The 27010-nt window shown below is 47.7% G+C and overlaps 2 protein-coding genes across 7 annotated transcripts in view; both read left to right on the forward strand.

Annotated features, from left to right (window-relative positions):
- Positions 1-14003, forward strand: part of plxnb3 (plexin B3) — a 49712-nt gene extending 35709 nt beyond the window's left edge. The window contains exons 7-40 of one of the 2 annotated variants that reach the window (XM_088003099.1): positions 12-112; positions 236-368; positions 447-606; positions 678-786; positions 1139-1244; positions 1733-1849; positions 2094-2207; positions 2282-2372; positions 2515-2684; positions 2758-2909; positions 2993-3098; positions 3188-3324; positions 3408-3584; positions 4886-5051; positions 5130-5261; positions 5354-5458; positions 5526-5687; positions 5822-5973; positions 6060-6160; positions 7206-7423; positions 7497-7675; positions 7785-7851; positions 7928-8074; positions 8151-8231; positions 8306-8384; positions 8468-8571; positions 8654-8732; positions 9324-9490; positions 9616-9776; positions 9847-9994; positions 10073-10137; positions 10485-10560; positions 10633-10707; positions 10794-14003. In XM_088003099.1, coding sequence (XP_087859225.1) covers positions 12-112; positions 236-368; positions 447-606; positions 678-786; positions 1139-1244; positions 1733-1849; positions 2094-2207; positions 2282-2372; positions 2515-2684; positions 2758-2909; positions 2993-3098; positions 3188-3324; positions 3408-3584; positions 4886-5051; positions 5130-5261; positions 5354-5458; positions 5526-5687; positions 5822-5973; positions 6060-6160; positions 7206-7423; positions 7497-7675; positions 7785-7851; positions 7928-8074; positions 8151-8231; positions 8306-8384; positions 8468-8571; positions 8654-8732; positions 9324-9490; positions 9616-9776; positions 9847-9994; positions 10073-10137; positions 10485-10560; positions 10633-10707; positions 10794-10898 — 4242 coding nt within the window. In that variant the 3' untranslated portion in view covers positions 10899-14003. Of the gene's footprint in view, positions 1-11; positions 113-235; positions 369-446; positions 607-677; positions 787-1138; positions 1245-1732; positions 1850-2093; positions 2208-2281; positions 2373-2514; positions 2685-2757; positions 2910-2992; positions 3099-3187; positions 3325-3407; positions 3585-4885; positions 5052-5129; positions 5262-5353; positions 5459-5525; positions 5688-5821; positions 5974-6059; positions 6161-7205; positions 7424-7496; positions 7676-7784; positions 7852-7927; positions 8075-8150; positions 8232-8305; positions 8385-8467; positions 8572-8653; positions 8733-9323; positions 9491-9615; positions 9777-9846; positions 9995-10072; positions 10138-10484; positions 10708-10793 lie in introns of both variants that reach the window. The other variant, XM_088003098.1, reaches the window with a different exon arrangement.
- Positions 14004-14691: 688 nt separating this feature from the next.
- Positions 14692-25887, forward strand: srpk3 (SRSF protein kinase 3). 5 transcript variants are annotated; one of them, XR_015762087.1, is made up of 17 exons: positions 14692-15113; positions 15895-15976; positions 16996-18197; positions 19555-19663; positions 19742-19829; positions 19902-19989; positions 20078-20184; positions 20685-20850; positions 21092-21117; positions 21510-21602; positions 21719-21770; positions 22491-22709; positions 23403-23500; positions 23587-23694; positions 24340-24409; positions 24498-25103; positions 25142-25887. XR_015762087.1 is itself a non-coding variant. In XM_088003049.1 (17 exons), exons 1-17 carry the CDS (start codon positions 15104-15106, stop codon positions 24851-24853), a joined length of 2796 nt encoding a protein of 931 aa, XP_087859175.1. In that variant the 5' UTR covers positions 14692-15103; the 3' UTR covers positions 24854-25887. The 5 variants fall into 5 exon arrangements, 4 of the variants coding, with proteins under 4 accessions (XP_087859175.1, XP_087859176.1, XP_087859173.1 ...); XM_088003049.1 differs by having other exon boundaries at positions 24498-24590; positions 24669-25887; XM_088003050.1 differs by having other exon boundaries at positions 22530-22709; positions 24498-24590; positions 24669-25887.
- The last annotated feature ends 1123 nt before the right edge of the window (positions 25888-27010 follow it).

Here is a 27010-nt window from a genome sequence, read left to right on the forward strand (position 1 = left end):
TCTGTGTCTAGGTGTCCAAGGTTCCTGTGTCGTCCTGCGAGAGACAGACAGACTGTCTGTCCTGTCTGTCCATCAGAGACCCGTACTGCGGCTGGTGTGTCCTGGAGGGACGGTAAACCTCTCTCACCTGTCCATCACCTGTACTGTCCTTCAGGGTCCTTCGCGGTCCTCTAGCGCCATCTGATGGACATCAGGGGAACTGCAGACATGTGTCCTTTGTCTCTGTGGTGTCCAGGTGTTCCCGTAAACATGAGTGTGAGCGCCACCTGCTGGACAACCATTGGCTGTGGAGTTTTGAACAGACCAATCAGTGTGTCACGGTGCAGAGCCTGCAGCCAGCCAATCAGAGCAGAGATGAGCAGACCCAGGTGAGATGGACCGACTGGGAGCTGATTGAGCCGGGTTCTGGTTCTGGTTCTTCACCTCGTCCTCTCTTTGTCTCCTAGGTAACCATGTCAGTCGTCCAGCTGCCTGTCCTCCAGGGGGCGGAGTCTCTGTCCTGCGTCTTCGGGAGCCTGCCACCCCAGCCGGCTGTTGTCATGGGAACAGAACTCACCTGCCAGTCACCTGCGCCGGAGCTCCTCCCCCCCATGCCGCCCGGAAGCGGTGAGCGAAGGTCGCCTGCAGAGAGTTCCCCGATGCTCCGACCTGCTGCTGAATGACCTCTGACCCCACAGATCACATGGTCCTGCCCGTGTCTCTGATGTTTGGTCACGTGACCGTCGCCATGGGAAACATGACCTTCTACGACTGCGGAGCCGTCAGCCGACTGAACCAGAGTTCCCAGTAAGAGTCCAGTAGCTGCCACAGCAGGAGAGGAAGAGGAGGATAGGGGTGATGAAGATGATATAATGAAAATGATGATGGTGATGATGAAGGTGGTGATGATGATGATGATGATGATGATGATGATGATGATGGTGAAGAAGAAGAAGATGATGATGGTGATGAAGATGATGATGATGAAGGTGGTGATGGTGATGAAGAAGATGATGATGATGATGATGAAGGTGGTGATGATGATGATGAAGGTGGTGATGATGGTGATGGTGATGGTGATGATGATGATGATGATGATGATGATGATGAAGGTGGTGATGAAGATGATGGTGATGATGAAGGTGTCTCTGTATCTCAGGTGTCTTTCCTGCGTCGGCTCCTTCTGGACCTGTAACTGGTGTCCTCTGGATCAGATCTGCACCCACAACCACAGCTGCCCCAGGAAGCTGGTCCTCAGCCACAACGTGAGACACCTGTCCGTCCTCTTGTCCGTCCTCCTGTCGTCCACCTGTCCGTCCTCCTGTCCGTCCTCTTGTCCGTCCTCCTGTCCGTCCTCCTGTCCGTCCACCTGTCCGTCCTCTTGTCCGTCCTCCTGTCCGTCCTCCTGTCCGTCCTCCTGTCCGTCCTCTTGTCCGTCCACCTGTCCGTCCTCCTGTCCGTCCACCTGTCCGTCCTCTTGTCCGTCCTCCTGTCCGTCCTCCTGTCCGTCCACCTGTCCGTCCTCTTGTCCGTCCTCTTGTCCGTCCTCCTGTCCGTCCTCCTGTCCGTCCACCTGTCCGTCCTCTTGTCCGTCCTCCTGTCCGTCCTCTTGTCCGTCCTCCTGTCCGTCCTCCTGTCCGTCCACCTGTCCGTCCTCCTGTCCGTCCACCTGTCCGTCCTCTTGTCCGTCCTCTTGTCCGTCCTCTTGTCCGTCCTCCTGTCCGTCCTCCTGACTGTCCTCGTCTCTCTCCAGGACCCTCCTGGTCCCGCTTCCTGTCCTCTGGTCTCGTCTCTGAGAGGTTCTTCTTTAGTGCCCATGGGCCTCAGCACCACTATAGTTCTGGAGGGGCGGAACCTGGACGTCTACCAGGTGAGCCCGTTTAAAACCTTCAGGTCCAAACTGATCAGAACCCGCTCAGCCCCACAGCAGATCCGGTCTCTAAGGTCTGGTTCAGGTTCTGTAGGAACTGTCAGGTCCAATCTCCATGGAAACCAGGACACTGATGTGATTGTCTGGTGGTTGATTAACGGAGCGTTGGCTTGTCAGTTGGCTTGCAGATGTTCCTCAGGTGTGTCTCAGGTGTCTGAAGTTTCTTTTTGTCCTGCCCGTCCAGGACGAAGCTCAGTACGTTTGTGTTGTTGAAGTTGAAGACGTGCAGCTGGACCTGACGGCTGCTGTGAGGAAAACTGAGGACAACACACACATCTTCACCTGCAGCCCCTACCAGGTAACACACACACACACACACACCTGCAGAGCCCTCCCTCAGTTCAGGTTCCTGAAGCTGCAGTTTGTCCTCAGTTTCAGTATCGCCTCAGCCAGCTGCAGTATTCTGCTGCCATCTACCTGCGCAGAGGACAGAGACGCATTGATGCATCACCTGGACTCAGACGTAAGGAACTCACCTGTTGACCCAGTAGAACCAGAACAGATTTTTACAGGTTTTCAGTCATGATCCCTTTCAGATTATTGGACCTTTAGGTTCTGGTTCCAGCAGTATCGGACCTGACGGATGTTGGTCATTTTCTCTTCAGTCCACCTGTATGACTGCTCAGCCGGCCAATCAGATTGCTCGCAGTGCCGGGCGGTGCCTGAGGAGTACAGCTGTGTGTGGTGTCTTGGAAGCCCCGCCCCCAGATGTGTTTACAGCCAATCATGCTCCGGGTTACCCGCAGACACCTGTCCGACGCCTCAGATCACACAGGTGAGTCCTCCCACCGGGCGTGGGTCTGCAGAAGTCTTGTTGCCATGGAAACGTGTCACCGGTCCGCCTGCAGGTGCATCCTGTGACTGGACCGGTGGAGGGTGGAATCCTGGTAACAATCACAGGATCCAACCTGGGCACCAGGTACCAGGACGTGGTGGGCGGAGTCAAGGTGGCAGACGTCCCATGTGTGGCTCAGCCTGAAGGATACCAGATCTCCACCAGGTACACTCACCTGACTGGTCCTCAGTTAACACCTGGCTGCTCACTGCTCCACCTGTCTTTACCTGCCTGCTCACCTGTGTTAGGGTCGTGTGTGAGCTGCAGAGCAGTGGGAATTACCGGGTCGGGAATGTCCAGGTTACCGTGGGAACCACTCCACCTGGCCAATCAACCCAGATGTTCACCTATCAGGTGAGACGGCAGGCCTGCTGAGGTTCTGTTCAGCCGGTTCTGACCTCAGGCCCGCGGACCAAAGTTCTGCTGTTTTGGTCTCTCCCCAGAACCCTAAGCTGACCAGTCTGGTTCCAGATAAAGGCCCGGTTTCTGGAGGAACCAAGGTGACCATCAAAGGCCAACAGCTGCTGACCGGGCAAACCTCGGACCTGACCGCCTTCCTGGACCGGCAACCCTGCTTCATGTGAGTTCTGACCCGGTTCTGCTGGCACTGATGGTACTTCCTGGTTCAGTTTGACACGTCTCTGTTTTTCTGTGTCCTCCCAGTTTGAATGAGGTGACTGATTCCCAGTTTGTGTGCAAGACCAGTTCTAGTAATTGGACCGGACCAGTTCCGGTTTGGGTCTTCTTTGGTAAAGCTAATCGGACCGGTCCTGAGCTTACCTTTCGTTACCTGGACGACCCCGTCATCACCAAAGCCACACCTGCAGAGAGTTTCTACGCGTAAGGACCAATTACTGAGCTTTGTTTGTACAATGTATTACTGTACACTCAAAGCAGCAAAGTGACGGAGTATTATGCTACTGCCACAAACAAACTGCTACTTTTTATAAAATGCATAACTTTCAAATTGACAGATTGTTGCTCAATGACTGTGTTCATTTTTGACTGGTAATTGTGTACCATCTTCCATTTAGCAGAGAGGGGAGCTAATATATTAAACATTACATTTATTGTCATTTTTCACTCAGATACAAAATGCTAACAGATTTACAGCTAATTTAACTGCAGATTTACTGCAGTTAAATTAGCAGATTTAACTGCAGTAAATCTGACTTTATGTGACATATAAGCATCAACACAAAATATGGATGAACCAACCTGAAATACAGCAGCAGTTAGCTGCTAAGCTAGCATGCTAGCACCGGAATGCTAGTACAGTACAATCAGTAAATTTGTAAATTGTAAATTGAAATTTTATTTCGAACATGATACAAATATAAAAAGTAATATAGTACACAATAAGAAAAGTGAATAGAAAAGAAAAGAAAAAAAAATACAGATATCTGTTTCAGTTAACATATCATGCTCAAAATGGGGTAGGAAGAAGTAAAAACTTATTAACTCCTACCCCCCTAAACAGGGGGTCACTTCTCTCAGTCTCAATGTTCTGGGTAAGCTCTCATATACAAACTATCTTAGATAAAACCGAATAAAACATTAATGAATAAACATTAATGTTTTGTAACACTATGATGTTGCAATAAATCATTATTTACCATGGTAGATTTGTTATTTCACTCTCAAAAACATCGCTTACATTAAACGGTTTGATGCAGTAACGTTACATGAGAAAAGAAAACTTTATGGGAATTATATCCATGCTGGTGGACTTTAGCAACCCGTAATTAAGTAAAAATAAGATTGAAAGTCTTTACTGCTTCGTGTGTCTGTGCCAACTGGTAAAGCAGGGCAAAAGATGCACCCAATCGTCATAGAAAGCATCGCCACCCTGTGGTGCAGCTCGGTAAAACACCTCAGTTCAATAAACCGTCACCGCCTTTTAGTTCTGTTAGATTATCAATGAAACAAAACAATGCGATCATATCTTGGTGCGTCACATCTCATTTTATCAATTAAAGTAATTCTGGATTTGTGTTAATGCGTATTAACGACATAATTTTGAAACTTAAAATACTAAAAATGTCTAATTGATCAAAGCTTTCTGTGCCGTTAAATGCCTGGGATCTATGGTCTTAGTTACAGTTTTGCTTCCTAATAAGGAGTTGATTTCCTGTTCTCAGGGGAGGGCGTGTCATCAAGGTGACGGGCAGGAACCTGGACGTGGTGCAGGAGCCGGTGATATCTGTGTGGGTGGAGCCTCTGGAGGTGCAGAGAGTGAAACGGAGAAGGCGATTGGCTCTCCTGACCGCCAGGCAGCACTTGGTCTTTAACGGCACCATGACGACAGTGAGATGAACCAACCAATCAGGGAGGTGCACCCTACCTACCTGTTTTCACCTGTCTGCTCTCCTGTCCGTGTCTCAGGTGTCTGAGCGCTGCTCTGTCCTGTCGTCCTCTGAGATCACATGTCCGACCCCCGCGGTGCCCCCAGAGGTCAGAGTGAAGGGGGTGTGGTTTCAGCTGGACAACGTCCGGGTCCACTACGACAGCATCGAGGTGCCGTCAACTGGCCTGCTCCTCACCGCCGCATCAGACCCTGCTCAGTCTGACGATGTCTCCGTCTGTCTCCGTCTGTCTCTGTCCATCAGGGTAAGAGCTTCACCTATTACCAGAACCCCCAGTTCTTTCCTCTGAACCGAGACGCTCCGGACGCTCCGTACCGCTTCAAACCCGGCGGAGTGATTGCTGTAGAGGTACAGTGACTCTCATTGGCTGGTCCAGCGGATGCAGCATGTGGTCTGATGTGTTGGCGTCCCTCAGGGTCTGGACCTGACCAGAGCCATGTCCAAGGATGAAGTCCGGGCTCGGCTTGGAGATCAAGACTGTGAGGTGAAGACTCTGGACCGAACCCACCTGTATTGCGAACCCCCGGAGAATCAGCCTCTGAGCGTGGACGGCAGCAGCGAGCTGCCCATGCTGAAGGTAACCTGAACTGAGAGAAACACTAAGAACAGCAGCTTGAAGAACCTCCTTCAGCATGTGCTGGTCTCCTCTGCCCAGACTGGATCAGTCCAGCAGGATCGTTCATGTTGTTAGTCTACCTGTCTGTCTCTCAGGTGTTCATGGGGAAACTGCAGGTGGACCTGGGTCTGGTCCAGTACGACAGTGACTCGTTGCTATCTCCCATCCCGCTGGTGGCTCAGATCAGTCTGGGAGCTGGAGCTGCTGTCATCATCCTGTCGGTGCTGATCGTCATTCTCATGTACAGGTACAACCCGCTGCCGCCGTGTCCCAGGTTTCCCCAGAGCCGGTTGATTGGATCCGCTGACCGGCGTTCTGCTTTGTTCTCTACAGGAGGAAGAGTAAACAGGCTCTCCGAGATTATAAGAAGGTTCTGCTGCAGTTGGAAACTCTTGAGATCAATGTGGGAGATCAGTGTCGTAAGGAGTTCACGGGTGAGCAGTGATGGGCACCGCTAACTCAAAAGTTAGCTTGACTATTGCTAAAGTGCTATTCATAATATCAGCTTGGCTAAAGCGCAATATCAGTGTTATGCTATTTAATGGAAGCTAATGCAAAAGCACAAACATGTGCATAAATAATTCAAAGGTTTGTTATGCCAACTTAAAAGCAATAACAATAAGCAATAGCCAACATGGTATTTAGCAAAAGTTAATGCTAAAGAGCTTAACTGAGCCACGTTAATGTGGGTTATTGCTAACTGAAAAGGCAGCTGCGCTAACTCTAAAGCACTAATCATAAACATTAGTCCCACTAAATCTCGATACCAACATGGTATTTTGCGTAAGCTAACTCAGTTAATTGCGGTAGCATTCTAACACTAGCAATTAATATTAATAGTGCTAAAACTCAATGCGAACATGGTATTTAGCTAAAGTTAAAGTGCTAAATTCAACGATGTTGATACCCACCATCAGTGCTGGGAACCATTAATTAAAAAGTTAGCTGCAGTAGCCTTACAGCACTTATAAACATTAGTTCTGCTAACGTTAAAGCGCTAAATTCAACAATATTGAAATCCACAGCGTCAATTAAGCAACGTGTGTTACAGGATAGAGCGCCCTCATCAGGGTCAGGTCTGTCATTACACACCTACCTGCATGGGTTGCGTTTCAGGAAGCGACTCTTTGGAAACATTCACTCAGTTTCAGTTTTAATGTTGAGTTTTGCTAACTCTGATTTAGCCTAACTGAGCACGTCAGTCAGAAAGGAAGCAAGAGATCAAGAGACTTTAAACTGTTTAATGTGCAGTGATGCATTGTGGGTACAGACTAATCATCATTTACTACGCTACCTTAAGAATGGACTAAAGATGGGCTAAACATTTTCAAAGTTAGCAAAGATACTAAAGTGCTAAGCTAACAGTTAATGCTGCTGTTAGCAGATTAGCAGAAGTGTGTCCTCTATGGCTACCAGGTTCTGATCTGCTGACATTCTGAGCATCCCACTGATCGACCTGTTGTTCTTCCCGTCCTGCAGACCTGATGACAGAAATGATGGACCTCAGCAGCGACGTGGGAGGACCGGGTCTTCCTCTGCTCGACTACAAGACCTACGCAGAGAGGATCTTCTTCCCCGGCCAGCAGACGGCGCTGCTGAGCCGGCAGTTGGACCTGCCGGAGTCCAGGAGGCCGACGGTGGAACAGGGCCTCCAGCAGCTCAACAACCTGCTCAACAACAGACTCTTCCTCACCAGGGTGGGTCCTGCTCAGGTGAGGCGGGTCCACGTGAGTGGGCCGCTGGTGCTGACACTGTGGTTCTGTTCGGCAGTTCATCCACACGCTGGAGGCCCAGCAGGGCTTCTCCCAGCGGGACCGCGGCTACGTGGCCAGTCTGCTCACCATCGCATTGCACGACAAGCTGGAGTACTTCACTGAGGTCATGAAGACGCTGCTCCAGGACCTGGTGCAGCAGTACGTCGCCAAGAACCCCAAACTAATGCTGCGCCGGTAAGGAAAACAAACGCACCTCAGATGCTGCTGAACCAGAACCAGAACACCCGGACTGCTGAGGGTCCAACCAGAACCTGGACTGACCTCTGGCTCCTCTCTCTTTCAGGACGGAGACGGTTGTTGAGAAGATGTTGACCAACTGGATGTCCATCTGCCTCTATTCTTTCCTGAAGGTAGCGGTTTCTATCCATACCTGTCTCTCCTCACCTGCCCTTCCCCCTGTCTCACCCTCACCTGTCTGTCTGACAGGAAGTGGCTGGGGAGCCGCTCTACATGCTCTACCGGGCCATAAAGTACCAGGTGGACAAGGGCCCGGTGGACGCTGTGACGGGGAAGGCCAAGCGGACGCTCAACGACAGCCATCTGCTGCGAGAGGACATCGATTACTCTGCCATGGTAACCATAGCAACAGGACTACCTCCCGCGCTCAAACCTGGTTTGGCCTGACCTGTCTGTCTCACCTGTTCCTCAGACTCTGAACGTCCTGGTGAAGAACGGAGTCGAGGTTCAGCCGTGTCCCATTAAAGTTCTTGACACCGACACTATCACCCAGGTAGGGACACGTTGGACAGGCCCCTGGTCACCTGTCACTCTGCTGCTCAACGGCCAGTGTGCTTCTGTGTCCAGGTGAAAGATAAGATCCTGGATCAGGTCTACAGAGGAGCTCCGTTCTCTCAGAGACCAGCAGCTGACAGTCTGGACATGGGTACGCACTAGTCGTCCTCACCTGTTTCACCTCTCCTCAGTCTGACAGGCAGCCGGTTCTCACTTGTGTATGTTTGTCTGCAGAGTGGCGTTCAGGTCAGGCAGGTCACCTGACTCTGTCAGACGATGATGTCACAGCAGTAGTTCATGGTCGCTGGAAAAGGCTCAACACGCTGCAGCATTACAAGGTGCGAACCGACCCATCACAGCGAGTCTCCACCTTCCTGTCTCACTGCTGCTCATTTTTACGTCACATTCTCCGTTCTTCAGGTTCCAGATGGTGCCACAGTCGCCCTGATCCCTCGATTTCTCAGTTCAGGGGTCAACCAGGTGTTTCAAACCGGAGAAAGTAAGAACCAACACACCTCAGCCACCAGAATCACACAGGAAATCTGTTGACAACCCGAAGCCTTGACCACAACCCAAACTGTTGACCACAACCCAGACCATTGACCACAACCCAAACTGTTGACCACAACCCAGACTGTTGACCACAACCCAGACCGTTGACCACAACCCAAACCATTGACCACAACCCAAACTGTTGACCACAACCCAGACCGTTGACCACAACCCGAAGCCTTGACCACAACCCAGACTGTTGACCACAACCCAAACCGTTGACCACAACCCAAACCGTTGACCACAACCCAAACTGTTGACCACAACCCAGACCGTTGACCACAACCCGAAGCCTTGACCACAACCCAAACTGTTGACCACAACCCAGACCGTTGACCACAACCCAAACCGTTGACCACAACCCAAACTGTTGACCACAACCCAGACCATTGACCACAACCCAAACCGTTGACCACAGGTGGAACCAGCTAACAGAACTTCCTGGAATGTCTTCAGAAACATTGAGGACCATAACGGTCCATTGCGAAATACGAGATCATCTTGTCGGGATGACTGACGGTGTCTGTTGTTGCCATAGAAACACCAATGCTGGAAGGTGAGGAAGAGGAGGGTCTGCGTCTGTGGCACCTGGTGAAGAGCAGCGAAGATTCAGAGATGCCAAAACATCGGAAGAGCAGCATGAGGGAACGGGAGAGAGCCAAGGCCATTCCTGAGATTTACCTGACCAGACTGCTGTCCATGAAGGTAGCACACACACACACACACACACACACACACACACACACACACACACACACACACACACACACACACACACACACACACACACAGAGGGTAGTGGCTGATGGACGGTGTCCGTGTCTCTGCAGGGGACTCTGCAGAAGTTCGTGGATGATGTCTTTGTGGCCATCCTCAGCACCAAGCGTCCTCCTCCCATAGCTGTCCGGTTTTTCTTCGACTTCCTGGACGACATGGCGGAGAAACATGGGATCGACGACCCCGAGACCGTCCACATCTGGAAGACAAACAGGTGAGACCTGCTGGACTCCGCCCCCTCCGTCTGACTCTGTGAGGTTTCTCTCTGACCCGTCTGTCTCCAGTCTCCCTCTGAGGTTCTGGGTCAACATCCTGAAGAACCCGCAGTTCGTCCTGGACGTCCAGGTGACTGACAGCATCGACGCCGTCCTCTCTGTCATCGCCCAGACCTTCATCGACTCCTGCACCACCTCCGAACACAAAGTGGGAAGGGTAGGACCATCTGTCCCGCCGCTGTCCGTCTGCTCTGTCCCCTCCATATGACATCACACTGTCTTTCTGTCCATTCAGGACTCTCCAGTCAACAAGCTGCTTTACGCCAGAGAGATCCCGCGATACAAACAGCTAGTGGAGCGGTGAGACGGCTACTGCACCTGGTTCTGGTTCTGGTTCTGGTTTCGGTCCAGCCTGGTTCCGGTTCCGGTTCTGGTCTGGTTCTGGTTCTGGTTCTGGTCCAGCCTGGTTCTGGTTCTGGTCCAGCCTGGTTCTGGTTCTGGTTCCGGTCCAGCCTGGTTCTGGTTCCGGTCTGGTTCTGGTTCTGGTCCAGCCTGGTTCTGGTTCTGGTCTGGTTCTAGTTCTGGTTCTGGTCCAGCCTGGTTCTGGTTCTGGTTCCGGTCTGGTTCCGGTTCCAGTCCAGTCTGGTTCTGGTTCCGGTCCAGCCTGGTTCTGCTCAGTACCTGTCTCTCTCTGTCTCGCTCTTCAGGTACTACAGTGACATCCACAGCGCCGCATCAGGATGCTACCAGGAGATGAACTCCACTCTGACGGAGCTGTCCGGGGTAAACAGAACCAGAACCAGAACCAGAACCAGCTGTCTCTCCTCCTGTCTCACTCCTCCTGTCTCCCTGCAGAGCTTCGCCTCAGAGATGAACAGCCTCGTTGCTCTTCATGAACTCTACAAATACATCAACAAATATTACGACCAGGTAACTCCGCCCCCTCATGTCATGTGACCTCTCACCTGCACAGGTACAAACCTGTCTGCCTGTCCCCCTGTCCTCCCTGTCTCCAGGTCATCATGTCCCTGGAGGAGGACACGTCAGGTCAGAAGATGCAGCTGGCTTATCGGCTGCAGCAGGTCGCCGCCCTGGTGGAGAACAAAGTCACTGACCTCTGACCTGCGAGTCCTGAGGAAGAGGAGAGATAGCGAAGCTGATTGGATGGCTGCCGCCTGTCTGTCTGCGTGGGGGACGCCCAGTCTTTCATAATCGGTCTTCCGGTTCCCTCACACGGTGGCGGCCGCCATCTTACGACAATCCAACCAATCAGGGAACGCCGTCGCCACCTGCTGCCTTGCACTACAATTCCCAGAGTTCTTTGCTGTCTGAGTCTAAAAGCACAACTTCAATAGTTTCTTCTGTGTTTGTATTGGTTCTGACATGAAACCTGCTGTTTTCTATGTTTTTCTACTGAAACCAGGGGATTGGACTCTGAACGGCCAGAACCAGAAGTTCTGGTGCTGCTGGGCGTTTCTGAACGCAATAATCTGAATCAGGGAGCGTTTTCATCTGACCCGGTTCTGCAGAGGTTTTGGACTCGGACCTCAGATCGAACTGCGGCGGTGAGAAGGGAAACCTGTCCGGATGTTGGCGCGCACTTCGCCGCTCCTCAGTGCAAGTCACCTGGCTGCAGGAAGGGGCGGGACGGACCGCTGGCAGTCTCAGACCTTATTTGGAAATGGAACCATTGCACTCCGGAAGTGAAGGAGGCGCTATTTCCTATATTATCCGCGTTCTCCCGTTTTTATTTTCTTTTGAAATCTGTGATATATCTTTATCTTTAGGAAGAATTTTCACTCTCAGCATGTTTTTGAACTTCTCTCTTTCATTTTCTTCAGCACAACTCAGTTTTTTTAAATTCTGTGTCTTTCTGTGTACTTCTAAATCTGCTCCTTAGTCGCATCTTTTCGGATCTACTACTGCCTCTAGTGGCGTGGGGTGGTAACACAACTAATATAATTACGTTACTAAATGAGTCTTTATTATTTACTGTTAATTGTGGCATTATTGGCACCATAAATGATAAATTCTCTAATAAGACACCATGCTGTTTTATTTTCTTAACGATGTAGAGCTAATTAAATGACATAAACAAGATCTTTATACATTATGAATAATATTTATATATCTCCATCATTTATAGAAAGAATAAAAAAATGAGACATGAAAAACAACATAATGAACTATAATAACCATTTACAATGCATACATAAGAAACTTAATTGAACAAAAGTCAATAAGAAACAAATGAATTAGAGTCACAGCAGAATCACAAATCAACCAGGGTTGTTAAGCAAGTAAAAATTCACATTATTGGTTTTACTGTGACATTTATATTATTCTGAGAGATGTTTTTGTTGGTAGAGTCTTATACATAGGAACAAATAAAAACAAATAGTCGATCTGACTATTTAATCTGTCATGGTGGAAATTTTCCTTCAAATCTAAAACAATAAAATAAAACACGTTTGTAGAATCACAATATCAACAATTTATGCATTGAGTAAAACACTCAGCATGCTTAAGGTAAATGTTATCATTTAGTTTTAAGAATAATTATTGTACCATCAATAAATGACTTCTAGTCGATGTTCTCAGGTACCAGAGGGAAACAGAAACGCCTTGATGAGCTCAGAGGGTCAAACTGATGAATAAAGAGGATGGACGCTCCCTGCTGAAATATTCCTCCGTCTTCCAGGTTCTTTCAGCAAACAGTTGAGACAGAGATGGTTTTGGTTTCACCATCATTTACCTCCTGTTATACCTGCCATTCAAAGTATTCTTAAAAGTTTGTCTGTTAGTCTGCAGCTCATGTGACCAAACCAGCCGAGGAGATGAAAAGTTAAAACTCAATTTAAAATGTTAACCTCAAGATCACTGGGTCTTCTTAAAAGGTGGAGTCTCTGAGAACAGTTCTTAAAGATATAGTCAGTGTTTTCAGCAAAGTTGAGCTGACTGTCCAGGAACGACCAGAGTTATTTAACATTTGTCACAGTTTCAACAGGTTGGCCATCGAGTGAAACTGGAATCACTTTGAGGTCATTTAATCGGCTCTACCTCCTCACATAAATTAAAAATTAATAAAGTCTTTCTGGTATTCTGATTTAATGTAGTTACATTAATTGTGTTACCACCTACACGCCACTAGAGGCAGTAGCAGGCCTGAGAAGATGCGACTAAGGAGCAGATTTCGAAGTACACAGAAAGCTACAGAACTTGTTAAAAACTGAGCTGCGCTGAAGAAAATAAAAGAGAGAAGTACAAATACATGCTGAGAGTGAAACTCCTTCCTAAAGATGAAGATATATCACAGATTTCAAAAGAAAATAAAAACGGGAGACCGCGGATAATATAGGAAATAGCGCCTCCTTCACTTCCGGAGTGCAATGGTCCCATTTCCAAATCAGGTAAGAGACTGACAGCGGTCCGTCCCGCCCCTTCCTGTTTGCTGCAGCGAGGTCCTTCTCGAAACAGCGACGCTGCGTATTAATCAATGAGAACAATCCGAGTTACTAACTTATTGTGTTGTATAGACTATTTATATTTATTTATCCCCGCTGTGCCTTCGCTCTGCAGCTAGGGGGCAACCTAACGCGTCCCAGTGCATGATGGGAGGATAAAATTAACTGTTCCTTCAGCAGGAAGTGAGCCCAGCTGCAGTGTCTAACTGGTTTAACTGGTCCGTCTGGCTAAGACCAGAACTATCAGAATCTATATTGATCCGAGAGGACCATCAGAACCTTCTTGGACTGATGGACTGGCTTGACCAAGCAGACAGACTCTGATGCTGTAGAACCGGACCAGAACCGGATCCAGCTGATACTTTTTCTTCTGCTGCTGTTATTTCTTCTCCATGTTTTGCTGTTTGTGTTTTTTGGGCCTGTGTTTGACCCGTAGTCGTAGTTCTTTACTCACAGTAGCTTCTGCATGATGATGATGGTGATGATGGTGCTTTCTTCTTTTTCATATCTTTCAATGTTTACTTTTTGAAATAAGGGGCGGGGCTTCCACTGGTGACCTAATGAGTGTACAGACTGAAGCTGAGCTCTGATTGGTGGAGCTGTTTTCGAGGGCGCGGGGTTAGCTGTGTGTAAATGTGCCTGTAAATATCTGTGAGGAAGACCACGATGAAGATGAGTCTGTCTCAGATTAAAAATGGGCTTTTATTGTGAAAGGCCACAGGTCAAACAGTTTGTATCATAAAAATAAAGTTCTAATTTTAATTATTGTTTGTTTTTATTCGTTCCGCTGCCAGGGCTGATTCTTTGCTCATGCCGTCGGGGGCCCAGTCCTCTAAATATGTTCTACATACTTAGCCTAATTAGTAAGCTAAATAAGCTAAGTAGTTTACAAACTAAATACTTACCTTTGAATTAAATATTTAGTTTCAAGTTGTATATTTAGCCTGCTAACTATATGTTTAAGTTGGAGCTAAATATTTATATTGCATATTAAGCATGCTAACTAAATATTTAGTTTGTATATTGCTATGTTTATATGTAGTTTGAAATTGACATTTATAAATGAATGAATAACGTGATGAAAATATAAGTTGAACCCCCATTTTTTCCTCTTTTTACAGGTCAAATAACCTAAATTATTGCTGTTAATATTTGACTGTAACTTTACAAACAGCGCTCTAAATCTCAGAACTGGTTTTAGGTTCTGTTTGGTTTGGATTTATCCCTTCAGTACCAGCAAAGACCAGCTACGTTTTCATGAAAGTGACAGAACCAGTTCCATCTGCTTGGTTGGGTTGGGAAATGTCTGAATGAAGAATCATCCGATCAGGTTCTTGGTTCTGGACAGGATAAAACCTTCATATTTCCACTAACAGGAAGGGGACATCAATAGAAACTTGATGGAGATTTCGAGAGAGTCTTTTGCCTTCCTGTTTTCTCTGATCTCACTTCCTGTCAGGACAGACTGACCCTCGGCCCCACATCCTCCACATCCGCCCCTGCTCGGTTTCAGCCTGACAGGTCAGTGCGCATGCGCAGAGCCGGGTGTCCGGTGTCAAACCGAGCAGCTGTTGAGTTCGTTCAGGGCAGAACCGAACCAGCACGTGCTGCACAGCCTCTTTAACGGAAAGGACCCCGTCCCAAAGCCGACACAGAACCGGGATCCAGCCGGTACAGACACTCGGAGTCCTATCCGGTACCAGTAGGAAAGCTAACGGAGCTAACGGAGCCAAACCGTCTGCTGACCGATAGGCCGCGGTCCGGTCCCGTCCGGACCATCTCCGCGTTTCAGACCCTGCTTCTGCTGCTGCTTGGAAAGGTTCTGTCTGAGAACCGGTTCGGCTGGAAGACAGGAACCGGACATGCTGATAGGTAAGGAAGGCCTGACCCGGTTCAGGGGGAGGTACCGTGAATCTGGGTCCAGCCAGTGTCTCCACCAGACTCCATTAAAAACACTTTTTACTTTATTTCTGTCAGTTTGGATCAGGTGGTCCAGAGATGCTCCAGCTTCCGGTCTAGATCAGTTGACCCAGAAATACTCCAATTCTGCTGTGCTGCTTTAATTTTTAACCCTTAAATGTTCTGGTTCCGAGCTGCTTCTATGAAGTCCTTCATGGTCAGAACCTGACCAGGTTCTGCTGGGGTCCGGTCAGAAGCTGCAGGGGAGGTCCAAATTATGAAACAGTAAGAAATGATGAAGAAATTTTCTCTAATACCGAGCAGTTTCACCCGGTAGAGTCTGATTAACTTAGCCTGACTCTACTGAGGAACTCTGGTTATCTTAACCCTGAACCGTCTGGTTAGTTGAATCTAGGTTTTCTGGTTAATTCTGGTTATCTTAACCTCAAAGATTCTGGTTAGTTTAATCCTGAAGGTCTATGTCTTGGATTTGGCGTGGAGCAAAGCTGCGTTCCCGTGTTTTCTGTCTTTGTGAGGAGCCTTGGCTGTGATTCCACAGATCAGCCGCTCTAAATAGCCATGATGGAGTCACTCGGTGGTTTGATCCCCGACTGCTGGAGAGCCAATCTTATTTGATGAAATATTTGAGTCTGGCATTGGGCCCTTAAGTTCTGTCCAGAACCTGAAGTCACCGGGTTCTGATTCTGGTGGTGAGTGATGGAAACGGACTCTGACTGTTTGTTGTTTTTCTCAGCGGCTGTCGGAAGCTCCGCCCCCACAGGCAAGAAACGACGACGAGGCAAGAAGCACCGGAGAGTCCGAGCTGACGACAGCCGGTAGGAACGCAGATCTCACACCTAAAGACAAACATAAACAGTGAGGGGCGTGTCACAGCAGGAAGTGATGTAGCTGCAGAGGGAGGGGCTTATCAGGGGGAGGAGTCTGCAGATCAAAGTGATTGAAGGTGGACCTGCAGTAGAAACCCGCCATGTTCTGGTTATGAATGATTTTCTTTCCTGGTGTCAATTCGACAGAACCGGGTCGGCTCACTGGAATCACACACTGACAGACGCAGGTCCACTGACCCGCAGACTCATGGAGCCACAAATAGAAGCAGAAGCTGGATCCAGAGCCGGCGTGCAGCAGCTCCATGTGACATGTCCGAGCTTGGCCTCAGCAGCACCGAAATAGCCTGAGCACGCTCACTGGGGCCGACACATGAGCTGCAGACGCCGTGACATCATGTGCAGCTGTTTTTAGTTTACACTGGTCAGTCAGAGCTCATGGACACCGTCAGGACCGGGTACTGCGTCCCTCCACATCATCCCAGACATTGCCATGACGGACCGGACTGAGCGCTCTTAGTGTGGCGGTTAAAAGCTTCCAGTAAAACGATCTTCTGCAGTTACCCGAGAGAACATCGCTTCTGTTCTTTCGGTTACACATTGCCAATAAATAAAGGGTTTTAAGGTAGAGCACAGACCTTATTACGATCCTGCCTAAAGCAGATCTTGCAAAGGAGTTGTATGTGTACCCAATTCATTGATGGTATCGAGGAGAGCGAGGTGTGGTTGAAACCTCCAGGTATCATATCATCAGACAGATGGCAGGCAGAGAGATGTAGGAGTCTGGGATATGATCCCGGGGCCACAACTGCATCAGTCCTGGAGGTTGAATTGGACTCGTATAGAAACCTTCTGCATAAATCCGGATACAGAGATGACTAATTAGATTAAAACTGACAGACGTTTTTATTGTATCATTGTTTTGTTGTGAATAAACTGGATCAAAATGGAATTTTCCTTTCCAAATGTTGCATTCTGAAATTGTTTTCCATCCTTATTTCCCTTTTCAGGCCTGAAGAGGGCAGTGATTTTCTGAAGACTGATGGTACTCCCCTCCAAATACCATTACAGAATGATGCCCAAAAAGACCAACTCCCCCCAGAAGGTCCTACAAACAGCACCGATGGGGAAGGTCCAGAGGGTCCAGAGCCTGGCACAATTTTGCCCGAGAGATCCATCCAGACACCTTGCCTTCAAGGTCCCCAGCAGTCCCTAACGTCCCAGATTCCAAACCAGACCACCCAGTCACCTGTTCCCCAAAGCCCCCACCACATAAACCAATCACCCCATTCCCAGAGCCCCCATCAGAGAGTCCGGTCACCACGTCCTGAAAGTCCCCACCAGACCACCCAGTCACCTGTTCCCCAGAACCCCCACCAGACCACCCAGTCACCTGTTCCCCAGAGTCCCCACCACATAAACAAATCCCCCCATTCCCAGAGCCCCCATCAGAGAGTCCAGTCACCACGTCCTGAAAGTCCCCACCAGAACACCCAATCACCTGTTCCCCAGAGTCCCCACCAGAACACCCAATCACCTGTTCCCCAGAGTCCCCACCAGAACACCCAGTCACCAAGTTCCCACAGTCCAAACCAGATTACTCAACCACTTCCTCCTCAGTGCCCCCACAAGATAACCAAGGCAGTGCATCAGCGGAGCATAAACCAGATAGCAATATTCACTCCAGAACCTGTGGAAACTATAATGCCCCCTGACATTACTCTCAACAACTCCCAGTGTCCTAGCCAATCATCTTCTGCTGCATTAGAAAGCTTTGGCCAAAGTCTCAGAAAGTCACCACCAGATGTTAACAACATTACCCAGAATGCCTCAGCACACGGTTTTACTGAGTTCTTCCAACCACCAACCTCACCTTGCAGCATTACCTCTGAGACTTCTGCAGTATTTGCACAAAACCCTGTTGCACCTCCACCCACTACTATGTTAAGCCCCACCCACTCCGACCCCTTCCTCCTGACCTCGATGACCTTTACTTCCAGTGCCTCTTCCCACTCTCTGTGCTCCTCCTCCTCTCTCCTCTGTTCTCTGGATTCTCCATTCAGTTTTCCTCCCATGACATCATCTGCCCCATCTCATCTGGCTATGCCCCCTCCACGTCAGAGCCCGCCTCCTGTAGAGTTAACCCCGCCCCCAGCCCAGTTGCTTGGCTCTGATGATGAAGAGCAGGAAGACCCTTCAGATTATTGTAAAGGTGAGTTGATTAAACCCTCGGGTTTACTACTGACACCTGACCATCTTCTCACCTCTACACAAAATGGCTACACGAAGTAAACTTCAATATTCTGCGTTGCAATAACATTTTTGCCTCTCAAGTTGAGAAGCTAGGACAGTGGAGCCATGTACCTCTCTAAAGAGCTAGTTTGAATGTGTGAGAAGTTATCAGTTGTACTTCCCTGACTTGTAGTAGAAAGATATCATCACTGACAGCTTGTTGGAATCTGTAAGCTAGCAGCCAGTCAGATGTACACTGTCCGTTTTAACCGACTTCAGCCATTCAGACAACTCAAACCGAACATGTTCTTGTCCTTTTAACTCTTCTTTATCCTGTTGGGGGAGAATGTCCTGGCAGGTTCCACCTTGGACAGGTCGCCAATAGAGCACAAAGACCAGATTACAATCCTGCCTAGAGCAGGTCTTGCGGAGAACCTGTATGTATCCCCAAAACATTGATAGTACAGAGGAGAGAGAGGCATGTTTGAAACCTCTGGGTATGGAAACGCTGGAATCATATTTACCTCCAGCCATCTAAGGCTCCAGCAGCATAGCTACTAAGATAGCTTACGATAAGCTAAGCTAGTCTTGTAGACTGATGCATCCTCTAGACCAGGAGCGGGTAACACCAGTGCTTGAGGACCACACCTGAGCCAAATGACCAGGTCGTTAGCAGGACCTTGGAAAGTTGACTGCATACTAAGGAGGTGATTCAGCTATTTGATTGAAGTGTGTTAGACCAGGGACACGTGTAAATGTTGCAGGACAATGGCCCTTGAGGACTGGAGTTGCCACCCCTGGTCTCGATCCTTAGGCACTCTGATTGGAGTGCACCGAAGGTAAATGCAGTTTACTGAGCATAATTTCAAAATGGAACTCATGTGTCTATAAAGTTCCACAGGTGACAGTCCACGTCAGGGCAGAAACCAAGAAGTGAAGTCAAAGTAAATGTCTGTAGACCACAAGGACTGGATTGGTTCAAGGAACAAATTCCAGAAAAGGATGATGGATGCAGGACAAAAAACATTCTGGCAACAATGAATGCTATGAAAAGCACTGTGGTCTCCATAATTTGGGAATAGAAAAAGTTTGGGAAAACCAGGACCATCCATGTTTCTGTCCATCTACCAACCCATTTAGATGAACGGGGTCTTGGTGAGAGAAGTGACTGAGAGCATTCAGTAGGTTAGTCATTGCCAACACACTTCGTTAGTCAGTGTTGATGATAGATTGGCCAACATTTCAAACAGAAGTCTTCTCATGTTGTCACTGTCAGGTATGTGTGGATTGCCCTGTATCTGGAGACAAGTCTCACTCTGTGGTCTCTGACTTTCCAGGTGGATACTACCCAGTAAAGATCGGAGACCTGTTCAACGGCCGCTACCATGTGGTCAGGAAACTGGGCTGGGGACACTTTTCCACAGTGTGGCTCTGCTGGGACCTGCAGTCAGTAGTGACTTGTGTTTGAAAAGCATGTTTCCACAGATCAACTTGTTTCAGACTCTCAATGTATGTTTTCTTCAGGAAGAAGCGCTTTGTAGCCATGAAGGTGGTGAAGAGCGCTCCTCATTACACCGAGACGGCTCTGGATGAAATCAAACTGCTGCGATGTGTGAGTATTTGATGTCCTGATCTCTACCACCAGCGGTTTACTGGTGTGCTCAGCTAACTTATCTCTCTCCAGGTGAGGGACAGCGACCCCTCTGACTCGTACAGAGAAACCATAGTCCAGCTCATTGATGACTTCAAGATCTCTGGAATCAATGGAGTGCGTATCCTTGACCATGAGCTGTCCTTCTGCTCCCAGGCTGTGTCCACCCATTGTCCACCTGTGTCAGTAGTTTCCTCAGCCTTTCTCAGATGTCTGTATGGTTCTGGAAGTTCTGGGTCATCAGTTATTAAAATGGATCATTAAATCAAACTATATGGGACTTCCTCTGGTCTGTGTCAAGACCATCATCCGACAGGTACCACCGCCACAAAAGTGTAGCAAAGTATTCTTCTGGGTTTTACTTTATTGACCTTTTACCTGGGACGTTGCAAAGGGTCAGTACTTCATGGTTCTGCCGTAACTAGGACAAAGACAATATGGTCATACTGTTATCGGTTATATTTTTAGAGCCATATGCTTTCTAAAGACACTTCCATGGTTTACACCACATTCTTGAGTGTACCATTCAAACTCTGCGCACTTCGTCTGCAAACGGCTCAGATTTTATTGTCTAGGGCATCTATTGCTTACATTTCTCATGAATAATCGTTGATTTCACACAATCCAAATGAATGTTTGCTGAGTGCTAAGCTCCCTATAGCAGCTTCGTGTTTGCCTCAAGTATGCAGGACCTCCTAGTATGTGGAGGGCTTAACTCCGACATGGTGATTAGGACACCTTGACTACATTGTACTCTGGCTGATTGACCTGTAGCCACTTGATGGTTCTGACCCAAACTTGGTTGCGTGTCTGCAGGTGCTGCAAGGACTCGACTACCTTCACACCAAGTGTAAGATTATTCACACGGACATCAAGCCGGAGAACATCCTCCTGGTTGTTGACGATGTCTACGTCAGAAGATTGGCGGCTGAGGCCACCATCTGGCAGAGAGCCGGAGCCCCGCCCCCCTCAGGGTCATCAGGTGAGGGCCACCAGCTAATTGGACACGAGGTCCTGGAGGTGTATTTTAGAGTTCAGAACTTCTCCCAGCCAGTCTGTCAGCGTGATTACTGGGACCAGTAACTCGGAGCTGTGGGTTGTGGTTGAACTGGCTTCCTGTGGTTTCCTGTCTTTCCTTCACCTGCTTCTTCTAACTGAACCATTTCTTCTTTCTGTTTCCGTCTTTCCTCCCTGATGGTTTCCTTCCATCTGTGTGTCTCTAGTTAGCACGGCTCCCAGGGATGAAGAGGTGAGTGCCCAGGTGTGATCTCTGCTGTGTTCTGATTGGTTATCTCACTTTGATAAATCAATACATTTTAGTGGACATAAACGTATCATGATTTCGATTCCAGTTAGTTTTTGGTGGATGTTAGCAAAACCTGTTTTTTTTTTTTTTATGTGGGCGTGGCCACAGTGACATCAGGCAGGCAGCTGTTATAGCACCACCTAGTGGCTGTCAGAGAAATTACATATTTAGAAACTTCACCATAAGTCCCAGGTGTCACATGACCTGCTTGTCCCCGCCCCCATGACCACACCCACTTCCTGAGGCAGAAAGTGATCAACACAGTTTGAAATAAACTGCCTGGCCTCACCTGTGTGTGTGTGTGTGTGTGTGTGTGTGTGTGTGTGTGTGTGTAGATGGGGAAGTTGTCAAAAAACAAGAAGAAAAAGTTGAAAAGGAAGGCAAAGCGACAACAGAAGCTCCTAGAGGAAAGGCTCATGGATATACAGGTACACCTGTTGTACCTCGTACATACTGGAGTAACAGTACACACACACTCCATGGATCCAACAGTGATGTAGCAGCAGCCAGTCAGATGAACACGAGTGCTTCTCTGTGTTTCCAGAGGATGGATGAGGAGGAAGGACTACAGCAGCCTGACGATGCCGACCCGACCTGTGAGTAAAAACGGCCTGTTGGACGTTAACGGTTTATTTTAGTCTGATTCGTGTGCAGAGGAGTGTTAAACCCCACGCTGCGCCCCGACGCGCCCCGCAGGGCTGCAGCACCAGGCACCCGTCCACCCATGTTGTTTGTTTGTTGGACGGGCGGTACTGAAATGTCAGCTTTCTACCTGCGGAATAATATAGTTCATTCATTCATTCATTCATTCATTCCAGCAAGTTGTTTAAAGGTGTTTAAACCAGGAGTTGTCCAGGTCAGTTGGTGGTTCCAGGCTCCATTTTTCGCCTTAAAGAAAACATTTTAGTCACATGATGCATTCAGCTGTAGTCAGTCGTTGATTCAGCAGGAATCCCTCCTGCTGAGCAAACGGTGAGGAAGAAATCTCCTCTAGTCAGACTGAGTTACTCTGACATGTAGGTAACTTCTTGTTTTACACGGTTTGTCTGGGTGTGTTTAAAAATCACTAGCTTAGCATTAGCGCTAGCTGTTTGGTCACACTTTGATCCAGAGTATGAAGACGGGTCTGAGTAGGTCTGTGAATGTTTTGGCCTTGGCAGATTTTGTGAGTTGCATTCCCTGAACTGCCAGTGAATTGTTGTCTTGTTGGTGACTGTCCTCCTTCCTGCTGCGAGGCGTGGAAACATGAATGTTTTCTCGTTCTGTATAAATGTCCATTAAACTAAAACACAGCAGAAATGTTTCTTCGTTCTCAGGTTCTGTGGTCGTCAACGGCAACACTTTCTGCTCCACAGCCAATCACAAGCCAAGCCCAGATTCCAGCAGCTCCTGGTTGGACGACAGGTTCAGTGACCCCGCCCCCGCACGCTTCTCCAGCCCCGCCTCTGGCCTATCAGGACTCTCCAGCTCAGTGATGTCGGCAACCTCCGAGTCGGCGCTCTCCACCCAGTCGGGATACTCCAGCGGACGAGACGGTGAGACGTTCAGTCGTTACGATGGAGAATTAGAGCCAGATTAACATTTTTTCTTTTTTTATTGTGAGAATAAAGTCCGGATGTTAAGAGAAGAAAGTTAGAGAATTATGAAAACAAGTTGCTTTAATGAGAGCAAAGATTTGATTTGTCAGGATCTGATGTCTGAAGTATTTTGGTTTGTAAAACCAAAGTATAACTAATTGTTTTGATCATTTTTATGGAGGAATCTGTTTCTTTCTTCTGTAATATTTAGACTTTAGATTTATTGTATAATGTTATTCTTATTACACCATGACTGTTCTCATGTCATTTTATTGTCGTACAACTTTTTCCTCGTAATATTTTATTCTCATAAAATTATTTAGTTTATTCTTGAAATGTGAAAAAATATCCTGGCCAGGATTTTCTTGTAAAAGAGATTTTTAATCTCAAAAAGATTTTCTGGTGAAATAAACATTAATAAATAAAAGTTAAGTTTTCTGTTGTCTCTCTGTTCTTAGTTTGGATCGGGAGTCTGAAGCAGAACTTTGATCGTATTGGACATTGGAAAGTGAACATGTCTGGTTTTCTAGCTGTTTGGTTGGTCGGTGTCGGTATCAGACGGTGTAATGGCACTGACTCACCAGCAGGTGGTCAGCGATCTGATTGGCTGAGTTTGTGCCAGTCCCAGTAAAGTTGTTCTCTTGTTGGCAGGATTCAGTTCATCGGACTTCGTCCTGAACCCTCTGGACCCGCAGAACGCCGACCGGCTCCGAGTGAAGATCGCTGACCTGGGGAACGCCTGCTGGGTGGTGAGACATCTTCATCTTCTCCTCTTCCTCCTGTGCAGCTCCGACCAATCAGACGGCTCCCTCTCTCCTTCACTGTGTCTGAGCAGCACAAACACTTCACCGAGGACATCCAGACCAGGCAGTACCGGGCCCTGGAGGTTCTGATCGGAGCAGAGTACGGGCCGCCGGCAGACATCTGGAGCACCGCCTGCATGGTGTGTCTGCGCGCGCACACACACACACACACACACACACACACACACACACACACACACACACACACAGTCGATCATTTTCAAAAAGTTTCTGTTGGATTTCTGGAAGCTCCTCAGAATAATTCAGGTTTCACACAAATGGCTCCCCCTGCTGGTAGAGTAGAGAAATGATCAGTTTCAAACATTTCAAAGGTTCTGATGTTTTAGTGACAGCTCTCTGCTGCCACCACCTGGTGACCCCAACTGTCTCTCAAACATTGACGTAATATTATTACTAGACAATTTGATAGGCTGGAAGATAATAATAATAATAATAAATTAATGCCATTATTATTATTGTTATCCCCAGTGAAGACTCTGTGTTATGAGTTGATTTGACAATAATAACTTTTTATGATAAATATAAAAATAATTATATTGATCAAATATAAGTGGTTTATTGTCACTTATTAATTGACATAAAACAAATTAAATACAGCAATGATATGCAGCCCCTCCAAAACGCTGCAGGGGCTGCAAAACATGTTTTGTTGTCATGTTTATGCAGCAACCACCATAACTTGGTTGCTGAAAATAACTTTCCCAAAAAGGCACAAAACATAAAACCGGGTCCAGAACCAGGTCTGACCTGTTTTCCTCCTCCAGGCGTTCGAGCTCGCCACTGGGGATTACCTGTTCGAGCCGCATTCAGGAGAAGATTACACCAGAGACGAAGGTAAAGCAGAGGAGGGTTCTGGTTTGGTTCTGGTCGGGTTCTGGTTCTGTACTTCCTCAGTGTGTTTAGTTGTGTAACCTCTCTGCAGATCACATCGCCCACATCATGGAGCTGCTGGGTCCGCTGCCGCTGCCCTTCGCGTTGTCTGGCAGGTACTCCAGGGAATACTTCACCAGGAGAGGTGAGACCCGCCCACAGGTCCCACCGGGCTCTCTGATTGGCTCTCTGATTGGCTGTTTCTCTCGGCGTATCTGTCCAGGTGAGCTGCGGCACATCTCCAACCTGAAGCCGTGGGGTCTGTTCGAGGTTCTGCTGGAGAAGTACGAGTGGCCGCTGGACCAGGCGGCGCAGTTCAGCGACTTCCTGCTCACCATGCTGGAGATGGAGCCGGATCGCCGCGCCACGGCGGCGCAGTGCCTGCAGCACGTCTGGCTGCACACATAGCACACACCTGCACACACACCTGTCTCACTGTGACTCGCTGACCCGTGTGGTCGGAGACGCCTCTGCTGATTGGCCGACTCGTCAGTGGGATGGGCCGATGAACGGTTTAGCCCCGCCTCCCCTCTGAAGCTGACCGCCAGTCACACCTGAGGACGCCTCACCTGTCTGAACTGAGCTGAGGTCGATGCTCAGAGACGACCTTTGACCTGGCCAGGTGAAACCATCCAGATGTTTAGTCCCAGATTAACAGGTGCTGATAATCTGGGACTAAACATCCCAGATTATCAGCTGCTGATCACCTGAACTGTCAGAGCTGACTCCAGAAATCACTTCAGTGCTGCTGTACCTCACTTCCTGTTAGACTTCCTGTCCTGTCTACTTCCTGTTTTTCCACCTGACTTCCTGTCTTCCTTTCATACTCACTTCTTGTTCCTCACTGTTTTCCTGTCTGATTTCTGATCAGTTTTTTGAGTCGATCTGATTTATGAAGCCAGCAGCTCGTCTGTTGTTTCATCAATCGATCAACGACCGATCGATTGACTATCCATCTGCCGATCACCTGATCGGCTGTCAGTCGATCAACCTGTGTGAGTTTCCGGTGCTGAACTTCCACAGATTCGTTGAAATCTCTTTTTCTCTCATTTTCCTGAATTTTAAGTGTTTTTATTGATCTGTTATTCCTGCTTATTGATTATTGATCAGTAGATAACGAGTTTCCACCTGTTCACCTGTTCTGGTGACGTTAGTGCCTTGAAACAGCCCTACCCCCTACAGTGACATCACTGATGATGTCAGGGGATTTTCTACCTGTTTTTGTGTGAATCTCACCTGGTCAGGTGTTCTCTGGTTTCAGAATAAAAGTCGCCTCAGTTCTGAGTTTTACTGGGTTTACTGGGGGTGAATCAGAACCATTTGGACCTGGTGGTGTAGAACCGCTCTGTTCTCTGGGTTCTGGAGGGAAACCTGCAGCGATTGGTTCATTGGTTGTAATTTAACATGTTTCTGTGCTTTAATTAAACCTTTTCTTATCAGCATCACTGGTTGTGAAATTATGTTTGATAATGATAATAAATGAAACATCCTCTAGAATCCTCTAGTCTCCATGGCAACAATCCACCTGTATAAAACGCCTGGGTGGACCTAGCCCCGCCTTCGAGGCGCAGCTCCTTCAGACTAGCCAGCAGCAATCAGCAGACATCTGCTGAGGTCATTAAAGGAGCTGCTGCTCAGAGCAGCGCTGGTAAAAGTGCTAAATGGTTAATAGAGGAGCCATTTTGGGATGACTTCCTGGAGGCGGAGCTGCAAAAAGAGCAGGAGTTCTTAAAGAGACAGAGGCCCAATTTCAAGGTGTTAAAACAGGAAGCAAATTGTTTTAGTCATATTTGATTTATGTAACATTTTTATAACAATTGAAGGTAACATTGTTACTGATTATGAGACAAAATGGTGCTATGCTATTGGACAACACATGTTACTGTCCCTTTAAGAGTCAAACTGACCAGACTGGACCAATTGATCACTGATTAAAGCTGATCCGGTTTCTGTATAAAGATTTAATAGTTCAGTTGGACTAGAAAGTTCAGAATCTGCAGGCGGAATAAATGCTGCAGGTCAACGAGTCGAAGCTCTGCTGCGTTTCCATAGAAACCAAATTAATTTGGATAATAAACCGAACTCGATGCACTGATTAATAGATGATGTTTACTTCCACTCTGTCTGTGTGACGGATTATTTGGCCTTTTCTTGTAGAGTTTCTTCAGATAATGTTCATCATAAACTGGTCCTATATAAAGTAACACAGTTGAAAATTAGGGTGATGGTAAGGAGACCATCCAACCTTAAAGGCTCATCTCTACAGATAATCAGAAATCTCTTTAAAACTGCTCAACAATTAAAGAAATCTTTTCTGCTTTCATGCCAATAATAATAAACTAGGAAAACTATTTTTTCTTTTATTATTGAAAATAGTATTAATTAATTAATTTTCCAGTATTTTCTTATAAAACATGAATAAGATAAGCATTGTTTATGGAGAGTTGTTGTCCTTTCTCACTGTTTTATGACTTTCAGACATTTTCTCAGTTAAATGAAAATAAAGTTGAATCTAAATGATCCAATATTTTTGGTCGTAGCTGTTATTCACCATCAGGTAGTCCA

The sequence above is a fragment of the Poecilia mexicana genome, unplaced genomic scaffold, assembly GCF_051168715.1.
Source record: "Poecilia mexicana isolate PSO_F unplaced genomic scaffold, ASM5116871v1 scaffold_23, whole genome shotgun sequence".
In the NCBI taxonomy this organism is placed as follows: Eukaryota; Metazoa; Chordata; class Actinopteri; order Cyprinodontiformes; family Poeciliidae; genus Poecilia; species Poecilia mexicana.

Coding starts and splice junctions, on each gene's coding strand:
- srpk3 (XM_088003047.1), top strand. Junction 20,851..21,091: donor GCCCCCCTCAGGGTCATCAG/GTGAGGGCCACC, acceptor GTGTGTCTCTAG/TTAGCACGGCTCCCAGGGAT. Junction 21,118..21,509: donor CGGCTCCCAGGGATGAAGAG/GTGAGTGCCCAG, acceptor GTGTGTGTGTAG/ATGGGGAAGTTGTCAAAAAA.